Source organism: Protomyctophum parallelum (genome assembly GCF_964188405.1).
Source record: "Protomyctophum parallelum genome assembly, chromosome: 12".
Classification (NCBI taxonomy): Eukaryota; Metazoa; Chordata; class Actinopteri; order Myctophiformes; family Myctophidae; genus Protomyctophum; species Protomyctophum parallelum.
The window spans coordinates 1872881-1893973 of NC_139712.1; the positions used below are offsets into that span (position 1 = coordinate 1872881).

The following is a 21093-nucleotide window of genomic DNA, read 5'->3' on the forward strand; positions in this document are numbered from 1 at the left end:
GACCATTGAGCACCCTCATCCTAACAGTAGTTCTATTGTAGGCCTGCATTTCTCTGCAGTATTGTTGCAGCTGCAATATTCTTTTCACAATTTCTCAAGTTTGGGATTTCATACATTTTTGGAACTTCTACTCAAGTCAATTTGTTATAATTATTCCACCATTGATAAGTGAAGTCAAAATAAAACTAGAAAGGTGCAATTCTGGGAATTCTGGGAAAGTGTGGTTGCACTGACGTGAGTCACAAAGCATAGGGACCTGGGAATTGAATTCCGTCTTACCGTTTGTATTCTTTATTGTGATGTCATGTGAAGCATATGACAAAAAGCTTCACTTTTCTGTTGTGCAAAAGTTAACAAAATCACACCTGTGTGAAGTGAGGGGGGCTAATATATGAAAGTCTAACTCCTGTTGATTAGGTGATGTAATGGTGATGTAAAACGGTGCCAACACATTAAATGCCATTAACAATAAAGAGACAATATGACGTAATGAGGGACAATATGCAAATGTTCCCTTCATTGGCAATGGCGTTTTTAAAACAAACATTGAACAAAAAAGCATCAAACCTCCCTCAAAAAGCACCTTCCTGGCAAAAGAATATCGGACAGAACAATAGTGTGTTGCTAGACTCTAGAGCAACCACACTTAACTAATACTTAATAATTCATTAGGACAATTTACGTTTAGTGCCATAACTCCACGAGTATGCAAGCTACAATTACACAATTGGTATTGCTGGATACAGTAGAACCACACCATTCCTACAAGCCCTCATATGTGTGCTATGACAATCCATGTCAGAGTCACTGCAAAGTAAAGAAGACACTATACAGATTTACATTTCCGCCTATTGTAGGTATGTGTTCAAATTACTATATCTCATATTTACATTCACATATTGACATTATTCTTTTTTTAGAATGTAGAGGGATGTCCTGGCTTCAAGTATGCCAAGTATTCCCGTGTTCCCTCCTCCGTGTCATCAGTGCCCATACCCGAGGCGGGGTTGGCGAAAGGGCCTTTCTGTGTGGAGTTTGCATGTTCTCCCCGTGTCCCCTAGGGTAGATACCCTCACAAAAACATGCAGTAATCCTGGTCTCTAAAACGACCTCCCCCTGGCCAGCCGGGGCACCTGATGGAGGGGAAAGGAACAGGTCGGAATAACGTGTTCCTTCCACGCGATACGTCCGGCCGGGGAAACTCCCCTCTGTCAGGTGAAAAGAAGCAGCTTGGACTCCTCATGCATAGAAGGAGGCATGAGGTCAGTCCGCTGCCCCCCCCCCCAGGTTGGCAGAGGAAGTGTAGCGCCCAGGATTACATTAGATAATTGGCACTGGGTGAAAAGAAAACTGGGTTACAAAATCGTGGGATAAATATTTAAGAAAAAAAAGAAAAGTATGCCAAGTAAACCTCTCAGAGCTTCCATTGTGACTCTACATGAGTTTATATGCCTTAATCCCCAGACGGACAGGCTGTATTTTTAGTTTGAGGTGTATAACTTTAAATATCAATTTCACCGCTTTAGCAGTAAAATATTTGTATACAATAATCCATTTCATGTCTGGGAGGCCTTAGAGATGAGGAAAAACTATGTTGTGTTTGGACCAGATGTCCCCCTTTGCGTGGGACAGTCCCTCATTTCCAAGACGTTTCAGGCGTCCCACAAATTGAGACCCCTGTCTGTCCCACATTGTGACCGGCAGACGTCACATCAGTGTTCAAATGCGGCTGCCCTTATAGTTAGTCCCCTAATAGTCGGCTTCCCCGTGTATAAAGTCTCTCTCATATTCATATTGTCTCTTTTCCTGCAAGATGTTTTTTTTTTAAGTCTGTATGAGAAATATCCCCTATAGGCTACTACAGTACCAAGTCAGCCATACCACCCATGACCAAAAATGAGAATTCTAAAACAAAATGTGATATTAGGCCTATATGGTCGAATATGACCTCAAGGCATTTAACCCATTCTGACCGGGCACCCATTTTGGTGTCGGCATCATGTCATGCTTTAGCTATTTAAAAATAGCAGATCTACAAGCTCATATCGCGCCACCGAGTGGCGCGATACGAGCTTGTAGGTCTGCTATTTTTTGAAAAATCGAAGAACGACTGACATTTTTAGAATCTGATCTCAGGTCAGAATGGGTTCATCAGACCAGTGTGTGTCCGGCGGAAACCTCGTATGAAAAGTTGAGCAAGACTGAACTGCTTTAGATTGGCCAGACCATATATACGATTGCAGTGCAATGGTATATATGGTCTGGCCAAGGCTGTCCCCAAACATTCAAGGTTCGAATGTTCGCTCGTTAGGGTTGGCACTCGAATCTTAATTAATGGGCTTGAACCATTCGTTTTTTAAATATCATTTTTATTAATTTATTTTTTATTTTTTTCCTTTTTTATTAACTTGAAAATATATCTTCGCGAGAATGCGATATGAACGTGTAAAATAAAGTAAGTTTCTAGTGCATTCCTGTCAGAAGTTATGATTTTTTAAAGAAATCTCTCCTTGTTCTGCTGTGCACATTCATTTGGTGATTGGAGACTTGCGTCTCTCTCTCTCTCTCTCTCTCTCTCTCTCTCTCTCTCTCTCTCTCTCACAAACACACGCCAGCTTGATCGCTGATAGGGGGAACTGTTCTTACCAGTAGCAGCCATAATATATTAGCATATGCTCTCTAGCATGATAGCATCACAAAATGAGTGAACTCTGATCATTGTTAAGCAAAACGGTCACGGAGGATCTGCTTTTTCCCTGTGCCCACTTCTTCTGAAGCCGCATTCATACACAGGTGGAACAAATTAACGAGGAACAGCTAACGAGCAACGCGCAGATCAGCTGTTTTCGTGGTGTGTGTGTGTGTGTGTGTGTGTTGTGAGAGACGAGAGAAGAGCGGGGGAGACGCGCTGTGCGCTCTGTTCGAGACGGTTATTTTTTAATTAATTAAAAACAAATGGTCCGAATGTTCACTCGGAAATTCCTGCCGAAGTTCGAGTCCTAAAATAAGGGCTAGGGTACAGCCTTACATTGCACACAGACAAACTGTTGTTTATGCATGCCATAATATTTTCCCATATCTCTTATTGTATTACTTCCAGTTTCTGGAGCCAGTCAATCACCAAACCAATCAGTAACTAATTTATAAACAATATCTGAAGATAAATAATGGACAAAATATCAACCTATGAAATGGTATGCCATTGCATAATCCTTAAAAAATAAAATACAATATGCTTAGTTTTGACAGTTTTATTAAATTCTCCTTTAGCAAATAGATTTTAAATGTGTTGGCCAGAGGTAACATTTAAAAATGTCGATTGTCGACTGTATTTTGGGAATGTTAATGCTTTTGCATGTTAGATTAGTTTATTTTTTGTAAACGATTGTTTTTAGTATAGTTAGATATTTGTATAGAAAGGCCTAACCATTAGCCTCGGCTATGAACCCCATATATATATCTTACAATGCAACGGTTTCATGATTTTATAACTAGATAGATGCATTGTTTTATAACTAGATAGATGCATTGTTTTATAACTAGATAGATGCATTGTTTTATAACTAGATAGATGCATTGTTTTATAACTAGATAGATCACCCTGGGATACTTATACTGGCTGCTTTTTTTTCGCTTAGTTTATCTGCTGCTAGTTCTGCTTCTCACATTACATTTAGTTTATCTGCTGCTAGTTCTGCTTCTCACATTACATTTAGTTTATCTGCTGCTAGTTCTGCGTCTCAGATTACATTTCAACGTTTGTTTTAGAGACATTATGACCAATATCATATTGATATCAGACAAAATGAATTGCTGTTATGGCCGATAACCGATATTACCGATGTCGATAACCCTATCATTATGTGTTAAACAATTATAATAATTTTGTCCATTCTGAAAAACACATGTACAGTATGTAACAAGGTATCTGCACTGCAGGCTTAGGCAAGTCAGATTAAACTTTAATACCTTATTTTTAATATTGTGATACATTGTTTATCTGTAAAGACAATCGGACATATGTGTATTAATCGGTTCGATTGATTAATCGGATTATTCAGAAAATAACTAGAATCGGCCGATACCGATGTGTTCACCGATTGATCTCCCATCACTGGTTTGTTTCTTAGTAAATCGTTGCTGTCTCCATATTTTAAAGGTATTATGACATGATTTATAACATAATTTTAACAACATTAAAAGTCTTGGCCATGGTCCTTCAAACGTGTCTAAAACGTTTGAACACTCAACTCCACTCCAGTATTTCTTGACACGAGTTTTTGTGCATGTGTAAAGTTCATCCTGAGAAGCCATGGAAAAACACATTATTTTAGCCTGTAGATGTCGGTAATTCCCCCTTTCCTGTCAACCCAAGATGCGCTTCTTTGACAACGTGGTAGGAACGTCGTCAAAAATAAAAGAGTCATCTAGGCCAGTTGGTATCCAGTGTAAGGACTTGTGTTGATTGACACAGCCAACAACAGAGCAGATTGATTTTTCTCTAGAAGCCATTATTAGTAAGTATTACAAAGAAACAAAGTCGCGATCACAATGAGGAAGCGGAGAAGAGAGGGTAGGCACTAGGCAGGGAGCAGAGGGGAGGGGGCGGAGGTTTAGCGGAGATCTACGTATATCTCTGCCGTCCAACCAGATGAGACATTTTTGCATAATAATTCACAAAAGTCCAGACAGCAGAGAATACACTGAATGTTCAAACTTCGTTTTTTTTTTGGTGAAATTGATGTCAAGAAAAGCCAAAAAAGCCAAAAAATCTACAAAAATGTGTTTTAAATGTCACAATCCCTTTAACTTACGGTTGTGTTTGTAATTGGATGCCCTTGCCTACTGTAACATGTGAAGGCTATGACATCAGGAGTAGCATTACCTTGCTACTGCTTGACCACTCCGTAAATTCATTAACACTTCCATCATCAATATTTTATACTATTAAACAGTAGGCCTACAAAGTTGGCTTCCAGGCCACTGGCATTATAGCTGTACATTTGAAATGTGCATTTATAGGCCAATATTATACCAAGTATACATTCAACTGATGTTTTAGTCAGGGACAGACTGTTGACTAGTCAAACAAAGGACTTTTTTTAACGATGGTTTCTCAGATTGGATATTGTGTAGTATATATAGGTATATATAAGGTTTACTAAGACCAGTGCCCATCAGGCACCGGCCTACTTGGGAACGATGCAAGTTGGGAACAATACAAATCAGGAATGCATACCCCCACAGTATGCAATACCATGTCATCATAGCATCTGTTTTAACTGTCTGTCTGTGTTTTAATTCCAGGAGGGAAAACCACACCTGCGGATATTCCCAGGCCCACCAGTAGGGTGCAGTGTTTCTCTCTCTCTGCTTGAAAAACTGGATCAGATTAAGATATGGAGGATTAGTGGCCAGTGGGTACACAGGTGCATGGCAGGTGGCTTTGCTTCCACTGAACTACATTAGGTATAACTTCTAATCCAAATAGTTTTTTTTTTCTTTTCTAGAAACAGCAAAGCAATACAATGCTTGATTAATGGTCACTAATGGGTTAGGCTACATTCATCTTATCTGGCAATGTAAAAATGGGTTGCAACAAAATGATGTACAATAATGACAAAATTATTTATTAGGAAAACAATTACATTACATAGAAATTTCAATTTTTCAATGTAGGCATACTCTTAAAGTAAGGCAGAAATTAAGCGACTTTGTAATTGTAAAATGGACAGAGAACAGGCAGAGAGAGAGAGAGAGAGAGCACACATTGAAACCAGCCCCCTCCTCGACCAATCAGCTTGATCAGACACGGCCAGCATTCTGCCTGAGAGAGAGAGAGAGAGAGAGAGAGAGAGAGAGAGAGAGATCGGGAGGCAGCACAAGTGGCCTAACCAAAGAGGCCTTTTCAAATACTGGCTGCCCCCATTTTCAAAGCATTGTCAATCAAACCTAATTAATTACATCTTCAGTGGGAACTATCAATATAGCAAATGCAAATTACGATCAGAAATGTTAATTATCTCCCCATGCAGCCAGCTCGGTAGTAGTGAGCACGTGCACACGTACGTGCACAACACAGAGAAGTATCTATAGTGTTTTCAAAGAGAGCCACCCCGTTTCTAATTATCTCAAGTTGTACTCTGAGAGAGTCTGTGACTGACTAACAACTCAACGCTAGTCTTCAGTGCGCCCACACGCAGCTCCGCCAACCGGGCACGTGATGCCCAGTGGCGTCCCGGCGTCCGACGCACCACAAAACAACAAACCAAAAACAACAAACGAAAAAGATGTTCAATAAAAAGAAAAATACATCAAAACAACAAACAGCGTTAAGCGCTTCTTCTTCGTCCTAGCTCAGGGGGTTCACGTACCGTATAGCTCTGATGATGGTCTCTAAACCAGTGGTTCCCAAAGTGGGGTCCAAGAGATATAAATGCCATTAAATGGGGGGGTCCGTAGACTAATGCATGTCAAACTCACTGCTGGAGCTGTAAATTCTCTTATGGGGGTCCTTGGCGTATATTTTCAAATGGGGGTGTGCGCCTCCACGGGCTAATTAATGTCAATTGTGGGGGTCCTTGACGTGAAAAAGTTTGGGAACCACTGCTCTAAACCACCCTGGCCCTATAACTATAACCTTCTCTGCCTCGTGCACGCGCACACCGTACTCACCACCACCTCCAGCTGAAGACCGTACTGCCCATAGCATCACTGCCAGCGCGGACGGATGGGGAGCAAACTCCCCCTCGTCACCGGCACCGAAGAAACACAAAAAAAATAAACAAAAAATGTATCAAACCCAAATCTCGTTTAACAACAAACATCATTCCATATACATGTACATATATATGTCTCACTGAAGTTGAACACTATACATAAGATGTTAATTTGCCCACTTTGCAAGTATCTATCTTAAAGAATGGATCACATTTACAATTATAATGTGTATAGTGTTTTCCATTCTTTCCACTAGTACCACAGCAGGACATCTTGATGAAAGTCATGACAATTTACAACGTATTTCATTAGAAAGACAGTAGGCCTATAGTACACTCACGTTTTAACAAATGGGACTATAGTAATAGTAATAGTAGTAGTAATAGTAATAGTAATTCAGGCAAACATCATTTGTTTGATTAATGCATAGGCCTACAGTCCACCAAAGAAAACTGTGTTTGAGGAGAGAAAAATAAATCATCACAATATGAATATAGCAATATAATCTATACGTACAGTATGTCTACATCAAATTAAATCACAATGCATCACCACGTTCTAAGCTTGTAGATCTGTTGCTTCTCCCAAATGTTTTGCCTATTTTGACATGCCCAAAATGGAGACCTTTGGGTTTCATATTGTCGTATTACTGGTAGTCGAGGAGTGAATTTAATGCCCGACTTATTTTGTCTCTTCTGTGTTTCTGTGTCCAAATCCACCCATGGCAACCGCAGCTAAAACCGCCTTCCCCACATCTCTAAAACCCTACTTCTTTTGTCTCTTCTGTGTTTCTGTGTACACTTCCGACTCCATCTCTGTGAGTTTTTCCTGATTCTTGACCTTGGCTATGATCGTCGCCTGATCTTTCATTTCCCCCAAAGACTGAATTCGGGTCATGTAGCCCTCCTTGGCTTCAGACCTCTCCCCCTCGATGAGCAGGTCTATGTATTCAGGGGCAGAAAGTGGATTGGGCCTCAAAGCGATCTCACTCAGTCTGGCCAAACATGCAGCTGCCTCCTGCACGAGGGACACCATCAGGTCCTGGAGCACTTTAATCTCTTCCTCTAGCTTTTTGATCACATCTTGTACGGACATCTTTGCTTCCGTGGCTTTCTGGTACTTTTCCATCATTTGGAAGACTGTGACCTTCTTTGTCATCGAAACATACTCCCATCTGAAATGCTCGTTATCATGGGAATTCGACTCACATTCACATACAGTACACCTTCCATTGTCGTCCATGGCGGCACAGAGTGTCATTGGTCGGTAGCTTGGTATTCCACAGCCGTAGTGACAAGTCCTTCGGCATTGTCTGCAGTTGGTGCCCCTCTCACATTTGGCGACTTTCTCATAATTTGAGGATGTTTCTTCAATCTCAAACTTTGCATTTATGGAGATGGTGGCTTCATGTTCTTCAATCGTTCGCTTCGTCGTCCTGATTTGTTCAAGTTTCACTATCCCAGCTTTAACCTTTGGCTGTATGCCATTGATGGCTGTCTCAAGCCTTTTGCGTTCTTTAAGAACCTCCTTTGTTAGCTGCAAACTGTTGGTTTCCATTTTGTCTAAAGCGGCAAAGAAACGTTTCAAGCTCCTAATGCCCATGTTCCAAAACATTTCTTCAAAGTTTTCATCGTCAGAGTCTTCATCTTCACTTTTCCCGGGGGAACCATTGTCTGCAAACAGAGCAGAGGAGTTGAATTTGAAGTGAATGGGCAACCCTGCATCTGTTTTGGGACATGGGACATTGGACGCGTTTATCGCCTCCAGAACTGGGGGCTGCTGGCCGTCTGCAAACGTCACCAGCATCCGAATGTGCTTTGCAATGTCTTTACCAAAAATGGACAGCACGGAGTCAAACACGTACTTCTGTGTGTGTGTCAGTCTTACAAGAGAGGCCTGGGTAACGAAACACACTATGTCAATCTCAGTGACACCAACGTCGCAACCGAAAAGGTTCCGGATCTTCTCTATGATTTCCCTGTCTCTTTTTATTCCTTGAGTATCACCAAAGCCTGGTGTGTCAACGATGGTGAGCGTATAAGGGACTCTAAAACCCTCTTGGTGGTTAAGTTTGTATGCAGTGACCTGAGATGTTTGGCTTTCAGCTTGGTTGCCTGGTCCCTCGTCGATCAATTTAAATCGGTAATCATCATTCCAGTTTATGCCGAGGATGTAGTTGACCATCCCATTGATGAGGGTGGTCTTCCCTGCCCCAGTTGCTCCAAGCACCATGATCGTGCGGTTTCGCCTTGTGCTTTCCTCGCCAACACTGTAGCTCCTGCATCCATCAATGTGCGTTTCATTCATTTTCAGAGGTAGCTTGTAAACTTTGGGTGGCCCCGGATTGATGAGTTCGCTATTACGTCTGGCAAATTCAGACAGAGATACAGTTGCAGCTTTTGTTGTCTGGACAGTGACCGGAATGCTTTCCTTGCTTCTGCCAGCTACGCCACAGTCACATCTGACTCTGACTACATAATCTGTCAGCGCTTCTAGCCGGGTAATGATGGCATTTTCAGCATTTGATGCCACTTTGTTCCAATGCAGTTGATCATGTTTCATTCCAGTGGATACTTGTGAGTACTCCACACTGTAGCTCTCCACGTTCACCCCGTCTCCGCGCTCCGTCGGTCTCTCCCATTTCACTGAGAGTTGATCTGAGAATGCTTCAACTTGAAGTTTTCCAGGTGGACTTGTGGGTAAAGTGTTCATGGAGCCACTGACTTCACTGGCTGGCCCTCTGCCAACTGGACCCACTGCTCGGTATCTGAACATGTACTCCGTGTTAGGAGTCAAATTTGACACTGTGACTTCATCAGCTTTGGCTGCAGTCTGCTGTTGCCAGATATCTTGTCCAGTGCCACGGTACTCAATACAGTAGTGGCTGGTGTCCTCTGCTCCAAATCTCGGTGCGTACACCTTGAGTGTGACGTTGTTGTGGTTTATGTCACTCGCTACAGCTGTGTCAGGCTTCGAAGGTGGCTCGAAGTTCTCATTGGCCAGAAATCCATCCTCATACAGGTAGACACATGCACCCTTTTGACTCTCATTTGCTGTAGCTGTCACAAGGAACTGTATATTCTTCCTGTCCTTGTTGGCATCCGCAAAATCAATGAAAAGCTTAGCTTTCTGCCTCACTTCCTCATATAGCTCTTTTGAGAAGTACCATTGTTCGTCTTCTACATCTCGGGGATGCAGTGCAGTATCATCGGTTTTCACTTGTTTGGGTGCTTCTCTTAGATAGCTTGATAAAGCTGACAGATATGGTTCAGCCGTTTGCAGTGAGGTGAAAGCAAAGCATACCGCTTGCTTGGTTTCGGTATTTAGGATTATTTTGTCAATTTCATCCTGACTTGAGACAACCTCTGTGTGTTTCATCATGTTAGTGAGGGAGCATATGATGTTTATTTCTCTCTCTTTGCAGCGCATCCACTCACTCAGGTCTTTGTTGTTGAAAGGAGATGAGTGTCTTCTTTTCAGGATCTCTGCAAGCACACTTTCCTCTTCCCCACCTCCTCTGAGTAAAGGGAGTTTCCTTGCCAAGGTCTTCTGAAAGTCTAGCTTGAACTCATTACACAGATCTTTAAAAGCCCTCAGCTTCTTGCTAATCTGTGGGAACTGTTTTGCGACAGTGCTCTTCAGTGCATCGTTGCACCTCAGTTCCAGTTCAGCGATGTACTCCAGGACACTTTGAACTTCGTTCACTAATCCAATGCTAATCTCACGGACCAGCTGAGCAGCATTCGAATCTAAAACCTTCAAAGGCATTAGCCAGACCTTCACTGGTACAGCATTCTCTCCATCTGTTCCCAACAATTGTGGAAGACTTTGGTAGACTTGTACTGCATCTTTAAAAGACACTGGGGTGGTGTTAAGAGTAAAGTCCCCATGGAACTTACAGGAGAACTTATCAACCTTTGCGATGTCTGTGTTGTTCATTTGTAGAGAAGCTTCACCTTCTATTGATAAGCAGGGGATCTTATTGATTGCTGCCTTCAAGTGGCCTTCAATTTCTTCATGATTCTCATTATCGGACACTTCACGGTCAAATACAAAGAAGGCTTGTGCCCCATAAAGGATACCAGTTACAACATGTGTTGCTATGCCTGAGTCAAAAACATATGGATGGTGCACATTGCCTCTTGCAAGATGATTCATTGACAATTCTTCAAACATTGTGGTAGCTTTGTATTTGAATGTTACTCTCGCCTGATTTTGTGTACTCTTACAATCATTGAGATATTTGGCAGAGCCCTCAACCTCTACCAGTCCACCCAAGAAACTTGCTTTCAAGGACGCTTCAACATTTAGTGATGAAAATTTGTCCTTAATCGATTCAGATGCAACAATCTCAAATTCAGTGTTGCGCTGGGGTCTTTTTCTGATATCCTTTCCCAGATCTTCATTATTCCACAGTGTAAAGCCTGAAATTGATAAAGTAGCTCAGTTATGTGCCTGTCACTAATATTGATGTTTGATGAAGACATTAAACTTGGTACACAGCCTTGGAATTCATCAATAATATAATGAAAACGTGTTGATGGTTTCTCACTGATCCTGGGATGGCTGCCATATAATATTGAATTGTAGCTACCGTATAATTCCAGTAGTAATTAGTACAAACTTATTTTAGTAAAAGTTCACGCCCCTTACCCCTTATCCCTAAACCTTTTTGCCATTTTTTACTATTTTAAAACATTTTAAATATAGCCTATACAAGCTAACAACGTCTATATAGTTTTAAATGTTTTAAAATAGTAAAAAATGGCAAAAAGGTTTAGGGATAAGGGTAGCTCTGTTCCATAGCCTTCCGCTTCGCAGAAGGCTATGCGATTTACCGGTTTGAATCTCAAATCGAAATCAGACCAGCCTCTCCTCTTTAGTGGAAATCTCACGAACGTTTGACCTACTCACCAATACAAACACGGGTTGTGTCAATAGAAAGCCTACTTTTCTTAGTGGACGCACTCTGAGCCCCCCACCACACGTATAAACGGTACTTTTTGGCCAGAAAGGGATTTTTTTCCACCGGAGGAAAAATATTCTCTGAGGCAGTTCTCTGGGCAATATCAGTAGAGAGCGCAGCGGAGTAACTAATTTCTTTTTTTTCCCGGTGGAAACAAAATCCCCTTTTGGCCAAAAAGTACCGTTTATACGTGTGGTGGGGGGCTCAGAGTGCGTCCACTAAGGAAAGTAGGCTTTCTATTGACACAACCCGTGTTTGTATTGGTGAGTAGGTCAAACGTTCGTGAGATTTCCACTAAAGAGGAGAGGCTGCTCTGATTTCGATTTGAGATTCAAACCGGTAAATCGCATAGCCTTCTGCGAAGCGGAAGGCTATGGAACAGAGCTAGGATAAGGGGTAAGGTTGTGTATTTTCTTGACGGGCAAGTGCTTTTGAGACTTTAGTGTCAATCCCAATCTTGTTATCCCAATCTTGTGAAGTCAATACATGACTATTACTGTTAAGCTTTGTGGTTTGAATTCTCACTGGGAGCACCCATTCAACATATTAATGTAAAAATGGTAAAAGTAGTCTACATTTAAAGCGTTACCTGGGACAAGCGAGTCTCGTCGACAGTCATAGAGCATGCCAAGACTGAAGGGTCGTCCCAGAGCTGCCAGCGGTATGATTGCATTGTCCCCTGGGTCCATTGCTCACGCTGACCTGGAGAAAATAAATACACCTGTGTTAGTTCATTCACCCTGTTGGTAAAACATAATACGCACTATAGCCTACATGTTGTGAACTCTGAATCTGGGCCTTACTTAAATACTCTGTGTAATTTAAGTTCTCCATGAGTTGAAGCTTGTTCTGAAGTTGCTATACCAACAAGGGAGTGTTTGCCAAATGCCGCTTTTAATTGTGACAATAGGAGCATGTATGGGAAGGCATTACATTTAATTTGTGTAGTTTGTTGTGTACATGAGTCATGACAGACTTATACTTGCTTAAATACCTTGTAAAACAATTGTAAATAGAGTAAATACTTGTCTTCTATACCTCTAGCAAACCAGGATCTGCTGTGACAGTCAGGATCATCAAGTTTTCACCATGCAGCACCTGCTTACCTGTATGGGAAAATAACATTAAAAGACTATTCAAAACTCCCAAGCAAGCTCTGCATGTATAAACTAATTAAAGGACTTCACCGTTAAACATGTTATTAGTATTACACATTTAACAGTACAACGGGTTGCATTGCAAATATACAGTATAGCTTTGAATGCATGCATGCAATATTGGCCAATGAATGAATTAGGCCAAAAGGCACATTATTCTGGGTGCCTGCCATGCAATGGCAGAAACACAGGTTGAAATCCGCAACACATACTTAATAATCGTAATAATCAAGACACGAAACTTTGACGTCTATGGCCGGCCGCACGGTTTACCAAAGCCCCACAATATATACATCGAAACGTGCGGCTCGGCCGGGAATGGTGTGCTTGTGCTTTTCTTTCCGTTTCGGGTTACCGTGCCGACGTAATTCGCAATAAACGACGCGAAAAATGCCCCATGCAAAGTCAATGGGGAGACGCGGGTAAAAACAGAAAACGACACGTTACTTTGGAGCCACATTGCTCTGGCATACTGTTACGTAGAAACACGATTTAAACCTCAAACAGCACACGAGGCCATCGACTTTGTCGTGGTTCAGACGGAATTCGAATGCGTTGCATGGTTTGCCTGCTACCGCAGTTCAAAGTGTGTGTGGTCTGAGCAAAAATCTCGACTCTCAGTGTCGCACGGCCAGAGAGAGAGCGGGTCAGAGGGAGAAGCCAATGTGAAAACTGTAGCGAAATTCTCCGAACAAATCGTCCTCACGGCCAAAATATTAACTTTACACGCATGGGTTTCGGTAATTTTGTAGCCACACTCGTCCTCTTTCACCCAATGTCACAACCACAGCCCAGATTCATACGGTACGTGAACTACAGCCCTGAAAGCGACAGGTGTACCATCATAATGTGTCATACAACTCCATGTTAAATGCATGAATGAGTCAGCAATTTTTTCATCACAAACACAATTTCTTAACTCGCTCTCATAACCACGTTTTTTATCGTACCAATACCACGATCGCACACGGCGTACCTCAATGTCTCGGGTCACTCACGGCGAAAACAAAAATCGCATTTGACGTTTACTTTTTGCGATAGAGCAATTTGTTCGGACATACGTTCTCTCACTGAATCAGTGTGGTTTTAACTTTCAATAGTGTTTGCATTTGCATAGACTAGCCCTAGCCCAGGTGAAATTGATACTTTGTTAATGATTCAAGGTCAAGTTGACCACCTCTCAAACACGCGCACACACGAACGCACATGCACGCACATGCACACATGTGCACGCACACACACACATTGAAAGTCAATGGAGAAAATCGGGGAAACACGTAACTCTGTCATTTCTCGACCGTTTCAGACGCGGGGTGGCTCGCCAGAACCGGGTTGCCCCCCTGAGCGCACACACACACGCACACGCACGCGCACGCACACACACAAACCCTGTCTTCCTATTGGCTGGCCTTTACACAGCTCCAACTATTGCTTACAACATGCTACAGCCTCAAATTTTGGTACATGGACATAGACCATCAAGAGGAACAAGCTGTAATGGCTTAATTGCTTAAGCTCCGCCCCTCTGTATTCCTATTGGCTGGCCTTTACACAGCTATAACTTTTGTTTGCAACATGCTACAGTCTTGAAACTTGCTCCATGCACTTAGACCAAGTTGACCACCACTCGCACACACACACATTGAAAGTCAATGGAGAAAATCGGGGAAACACGTAACTGTCATTTCTCGACCGTTTCAGAAGCAGGGCGGCTCGCCGGAACCGGGCCGCCCCCCTGAACGAAACCAAATGGACCCTTACAGCTCAGACATCTTAGCATTAGCATGTTAGCATGATATCATTAGCATGTTAGCATTAGCATGTTAGCATTAGCATGTTAGCATGATAGCATTAGCTTGTTAGCATGATAGCATTAGCATGTTAGCATTAGCATGTTAGCATGATAGCATTAGCATGTTAGCGTTAGCATGATATCATGTTAGCATTAGCATGTTAGCATTAGCATGTTAGCATGATAGCATTAGCATGATAGCATTAGCATGTTAGCGTTAGCATGATATCATGTTAGCATTAGCATGTTAGCATGTTAGCATTAGCATGTTAGCATGATATCATTAGCATGTTAGCATGATATCATTAGCATGTTAACATTAGCATGTTAGCATGATAGCATTAGCATGTTAGCGTTAGCATGATATCATGTTAGCATTATCATGTTAGCATGTTAGCATTAGCATGTTAGCATGATAGCATTAGCATGTTAGCATTAGCATGTTAGCATGTTAGCATTAGCATGTTAGCATGATAGCATTAGCATGATAGCATTAGCATGTTAGCATTAGCATGTTAGCATGTTAGCATTAGAATGTTGGTGGCAACGTAATGCGCAATAAATAAATTGAAAGTCAATGGGGAGACCTGGCTCACATGTAACCATATGGACCCTTCTGAGAGGCTAAATGTCATCAAATGGTGGTCCGTGGCTCAAATGCTGCACAGTCTTGGCGAGCTTCAGGCACCCAGTAAAATTTCTTGAAATTTTGTTTCTAGTTATGTTTATGTTCTACATAATGGAAAACATTGCTTCCAGTTTGAATGAAAAATATGAGTGTTTATAGCCCAGCTATGTTATGATTGCATTACAAACTTTACTATACCTAATGTGTTAATCAGTCAGGCTGTAGTTATTATGCAACATTTTTAAAACTGTCCTTATATTGTACTTAGAGCTGGGACTCGATTAAAAAAATGAATCTAATTAATCAGAGGCTTTGCGATTAATTAATCTAGATTAATCGCATTTTAATCGCATATCATTATTTGACCCGAGAACAGTGAGAAAGCAATTTTTTCAAATGGATTTTGGTATACTAGTGAATCAATGAATAGTGAATACATAAGTTTAAGCAATAAAACATTGTTTTTGTAGTAATAGGGGTAATAATTATTTATTGAATAATTGCACACAACTGTGCTGTAATCCACGCTACCATCGGATAGCCTTTTAAATCCTATTTCCAATCCACGGGGACAAGCAAAGTGATCTCAGCGGCTTCCCCCAGTCTGGTGAACTGTCTGCGGTGTCTGGTGGTGTTATTGTCTGAAGAGGACACGGACACTTGGTGCGCAGGTCCGTCTGAAAACTGCCCAGTGACAACGTTCCGCGGTGAAAAAAATAGTGCGATTAAAATGCGTTTTTCATTGCATTTTTCTGTAGTTAATTAATCGTAATTAATCGCAATTAGTCCCGGCCCTAACTTGTACTACTACTACTACTACTACTGTAAATACCACACTTCACTTTTCAACATTTTCACTTCCCTCTCATACTCCCGTCTTCCTAGCATGGTACTGTAAATAAGGTAACGTGACTTTATTACATCAGTATTTTCAGAATACTTAACTTTTTCTATCTTCACTTGCATGTCTCGAGTTTTATTTGACCTTATCTTTAAAGGACAACTTTAGTTTTTTTCAACCAAGGTTCATGTTTTAGGTCGTTATTAGAGAAACTAAAAGGTGAGTGTTCATTTCTTTCATTCGCTGCTTTCTTCCGTTTTAGGGATTTTAGCAGTGTTTGACAGGGGGGCGGGGGCATTTGAGCAAGGGGCTAAATATGTGTTTTTTAACACAATTTTATGGTGATTAATTTTTTTATGGTTTACTATAGTCCTAATAAACGCCAGGAAATTACATCTGGCCACAAAAAATGTGACAAACTGACATATTGAGCCTATACACACACAGTATAAGCCTTCCCCCAGTAGGCTACCTTCACAATCAGTAGATCCTGTGATCTTCTGTAACCAGATGTAATTTCCTGACGTTTATTAGGACTATAGTAAACCATAAAAAAATAAATCACCATAAAATTGTGTTACAAATACATATTTAGACCCATGCTCGAATGCCCCCGCCCCCCTGTCAAAAACAGCTAAATTCCCTAAAACGAAAGAAAGCAGCAAATGAAAAAAGATTAACGCTCATCTTTTACTTTATCTAATAACAAACTAAAGTTGTCCTTTAAGTGCTGCATGTGGCTTGTACAGTATGATAACGGCAGAGACCTGATGAATCATAAAGCGAGCTGCAGGGTCTCAACCCTCGCTGGTATATTAAAGCTCTTCGTTTTCAGGAAAATTGGTAATTCTCAAAAAATGTCAGCGGCCCCAACTTTCACAATTTGACTCAGTCAAGCTGCAATTCGTGGGCGGCTAAATGAGACTTTAAAAACCAACAGCGAGGACAGAAGAGCCAAATCACTGTTGACCTCAGAGAGATATTCATTATGCTCCGAGCCTGTGATGTTATATGCTAATGAGCTGGGGATCGCAGACAGCGACAGAGCTCCATGAAAACAGGTTCAGGGCCATTTCCCTTCATATACCAGGAGAGCCTTTCATATCGTTGGGAGGAAATGAAAACTATATGACACGCGACACACAGAGTTAATGATGGCATGGAAACTACGTAGGTCCCTTAACCCTCTAAGACCCAGTGTTGCTTTTTAGCAACAATTTTATTTAAATTAATTACTAAATTATCATTATTTGTTTCTGTTCTTTTTCCACCTAAACGTCATCAGTGATGTTCATTGCAATGCCATTTCAATGCCATTGGTCATGATATTTGCATATAAATACCCCCCACAGAGGCTGAAATTCACACAAATTAAAAATGTCTGGACTTTTGAAAATTTTTTAACCTAAGACTTTTGACCTTTACCCTAATAAAAGTATGTAAAATAATTGTAATATATGTTTTTTTGTGATCATTAGAATGTCTATAACATGTTTTATTCATTATTGTGAAAGATATCCCCCAAATGTAAATTATTAATGTATTATATTGTTATATAATTATTCTATAATTATTATAAGTTTTTCATCAAACTTTTTTTATTTTATTTTTTTTAACATATGTTTTAGTGTTAGTCCTAGTAGTACAAAGTAGTAGTAAGGTTGAAATCTATTTTTTGCAAGTAGAAATGAATGCGGGTGTTAGAGGGTTAATTCTCCCTGTCCAGCACCCTTCATGGCGACTCTTCCAGCGCCATGAGTGTGTTTCGCGCTACATCAAATAGCCTAAATGTCTTTTTGCACGCAGAGATGGGTTTAAGTCAAAGATTAACGGAGCTCATCATTCCGTCAACTCCAATATAGGTGGCTCTCTCCCAACGTTTGGGCCAAAAACAGTCTGGGCTAAAAACGGCTCGCCGTGCTCTCCGTGTTAAATAAAGCTCGTGTCCCTTTACTTTCATGTCCGTGTGGTGGCAGTCTCGTGGAAGCCAAAAAGGAAGGAGGAAAGGAATGGTGGAAGGAAGGAGGAGGGATGCTCTTAACCCATTCTGACCGGGCATCCATTTTGGTGTCAGCATCATGTTATGCTTTAGCTATTGAAAAATAGCAGATCTACAAGCTCATATCGCGCCACCGAGTGGCGCGATACGAGCTTGTAGGTCTGCTATTTTTTGAAAAATCGAAGAACGACTGAATTTTTTTTAGAATCTGATCTCAGGTCAGAATGGGTTGATCAGGACCAGTGTGTGTCCGGCGGAAACCTTCGTATGAATCTGATCTCAGGTCAGAATGGGTTAAAAGCGACAGAGGCAACAGAGATAAAACACAGGCTACTGGTAGAGGAAACGTGTTTGTGGAGGCCGCAGTTCTACTGAAACTCCACCACAGCAACACGTGTCTGTCAGAACAAACCTTTGACAGGGGGGTTCTGTGGCGCACATTTTGTTCCACCACAAGGCCTTATATGATGTAGTGAAACATGAAGGCAAGCGTATACAGTCCCAGCCTGGAGTGCTTAACCAAACCCACGACCTTTTAGATCTTTCCATGTGGAGGGAAAAAGAACATATGAGGGCAAGATGCAGCGCGTCGCTCTCGATAGAATCCAACATACATCAGCAATAAAAAAGACTAATGGTCCGTGACACTGCAGTGCATATTATCCCATTCTGAACGGGCACCCATTTTGGTGTCGGCATCATGTTATGCTTTAGCTATTGAAAAATAGCAGACCTACAAGCTCATATCGTGCCACCGAGTGGCGCGATACGAGCTTGTAGGTCTGCTATTTTTGAAAAATCGAAGAGCGACTGACATTTCTAGAATCTGATCTCAGGTCAGAATGGGTTAATCAGACCAGTGTGTGTCCAGTGGAAACCTCGTATGAATCTGATCTGAGGTCAGAATGGGTTATGCCAGCGATATTGGATGGCATAATAGCTGCCCTAGTAAAATGTGAGTGATATCAGTTTGGCGCAAGATAATAACAGTCGCAGCACTGAGAGGTCAGACGGAAACAAATGGCTCTCAGATCCGAAATGGTGACCACTCACAACAACTCTGGTGACAACATGCAGGTATTAACTGATCCCAGCAGGGCGATAAATCCAGCCTATGGCCTTTCCAAAGCCGATATACACACGAATGAAGACGCATGGAGTTATTATGCATCAGTTAATTTATGGATGCTGTTACTGTATACGCATACTGTATTTGTGACACATTCAGTTGATTAACCACTTGCAACTCTGGAGGCCCTATATTTTGGGCATGTCATTAAAGGGACACTTCACCCTTTTTGCAAAAGAATATATGTTAATGACGTTTAGAAGCTTTAGAACACTTTCCTGGGGGTCTTTGTGTGTGTAATATGTGGTTTTAGATATTTTAGAATGTAGCAGTGAGCCCAGTGTCTGTGATGTCATGGACACTGGGCTCACTTCCTTCCTGGACTACATGTTGTCTCAGTAAGACAGCTCTCCCCCTATCCACAAGGAGGAGCAGTGCACCAAAGAATTATGGGAATTGTAGTCCAGGAAGGAAGTGAGCCCAGTGTCCATGACATCAGAGACACTGGGCTCACTGCTACAATCTAAAATATCTAAAACCACATATTACACACATAAAGACCCCCCAGGAAAGTGATCTAAAGCTTCTAAACGTCATTAACATATATGTTTTTGCAAAGTGGGTGAAGTGTCCCTTTAAGATTTTTTTCAAAATAAAATCAAGCTCAAAACGTGACGTGCTGTGAGCTTGTAGATCGGCTCTTTTCGCTTTGCGTCACCATTGTACGCCTACAGTGAGTACTACTGTACAGACCACACATTAAAATGGCATTCTAAAGCCCTGACCACACCAAAGGGGTCACCAAGCGGTTACAAGGAGTTAACGCTAAAACCGTCTCGACCCTTTGGTGTGGTTTGGGCCATTGAATTCCATGCGTTGAATCACTAGGGTCAACACCGGGGCGGCGGTGGCTCAGGGGTAGAGTGCCTGGATGGTAACCGTAAGGTTGCCAGTTCGAACCCGGGCTCCCCCAGAGTTACTGTCGAAGTGTCCTTGAGCAAGACACTGAACCCCTAATTGCTCCCGATGTGCTAGTTGGTGCCTTGCATGGTTTCCGCTGCCATCGGTGTATGAATGTATGTGTGAATGGGTGAATGTAATGCACAATCTCTGTAAAGCGCCTTGGATAAAGGCGCTATATAAATGCACCATTTACCATTTACCAACGTTGGTCAACGTGCGTCAACGTGCAACAAGACATACTGTATCACACAGCAGGGACAACGCTAAAACCGCCTCGACCCTTTGCTGTGGTTATAGGGCTTTCATTGCCCTAAAGAATGGTAGATTAATTATGCTTCAAGTAGACTTAACTATGCCATTGGAGTGATTAATTAATGACAAACAACCAATGTTTTACAGTGATTGAGACCGAGTAATACCCAAGACAAAAATAACATGCCAATATCACGTACAGTACAGTACAATGGCCACTGTTGAGTTGAACAAAACAAAATCGCAATAATAGTACAAAATACAAAATCTGTAGTCCACATTAATAACAACATTCAATCCAGGACATAAAACAGCAAAAATGTGCAAAAATGCACATTTTCTACAGATCAAACAAATCCAATAATTTACCAGTTCATGATGCTTAACGGCATGTCGGCACTAATCCATATTCCACCCGCGGCCTCCTAAATTCCAACAACGTCCAAACCTCTGCTGCCCTAGACGCACACGGACGGACGGACGGACGGGACGGACGGACGGACGGACTAACGGACATGCACGCCACGCGCACTACTGTTCAAATGTACCTCGGAGAGGAGTCTGCAGGCGAGGCTAGGCTGGGTGCTTTCGTCCCATAGGAGGGCAGAAGACCACTCTTCCTCTCCCGGGGGATGGCAGTGGGCAGGCGCGACGCAGAGCGTGACACCAGGGGGTCAACTTGCTGGCCAGTACGGGACATGGTGTT

At 41.9% G+C, this 21093-nt stretch overlaps 1 protein-coding gene across 1 annotated transcript; it reads right to left on the reverse strand.

Moving 5' to 3' along the window:
- Nucleotides 1-6937: 6937 nt before the first annotated feature.
- LOC310868286 (uncharacterized protein) lies at nt 6938-20853 on the reverse strand. Its single transcript, XM_083778649.1, has 4 exons — nt 20757-20853; nt 12725-12792; nt 12276-12388; nt 6938-11144 (listed from the first exon to the last, which is right to left on the reverse strand). Exons 3-4 carry the CDS (start codon nt 12373-12375, stop codon nt 7486-7488), a joined length of 3759 nt encoding a protein of 1252 aa, XP_083634775.1. The 5' UTR covers nt 12376-12388; nt 12725-12792; nt 20757-20853; the 3' UTR covers nt 6938-7485.
- Nucleotides 20854-21093: the final 240 nt, after the last annotated feature.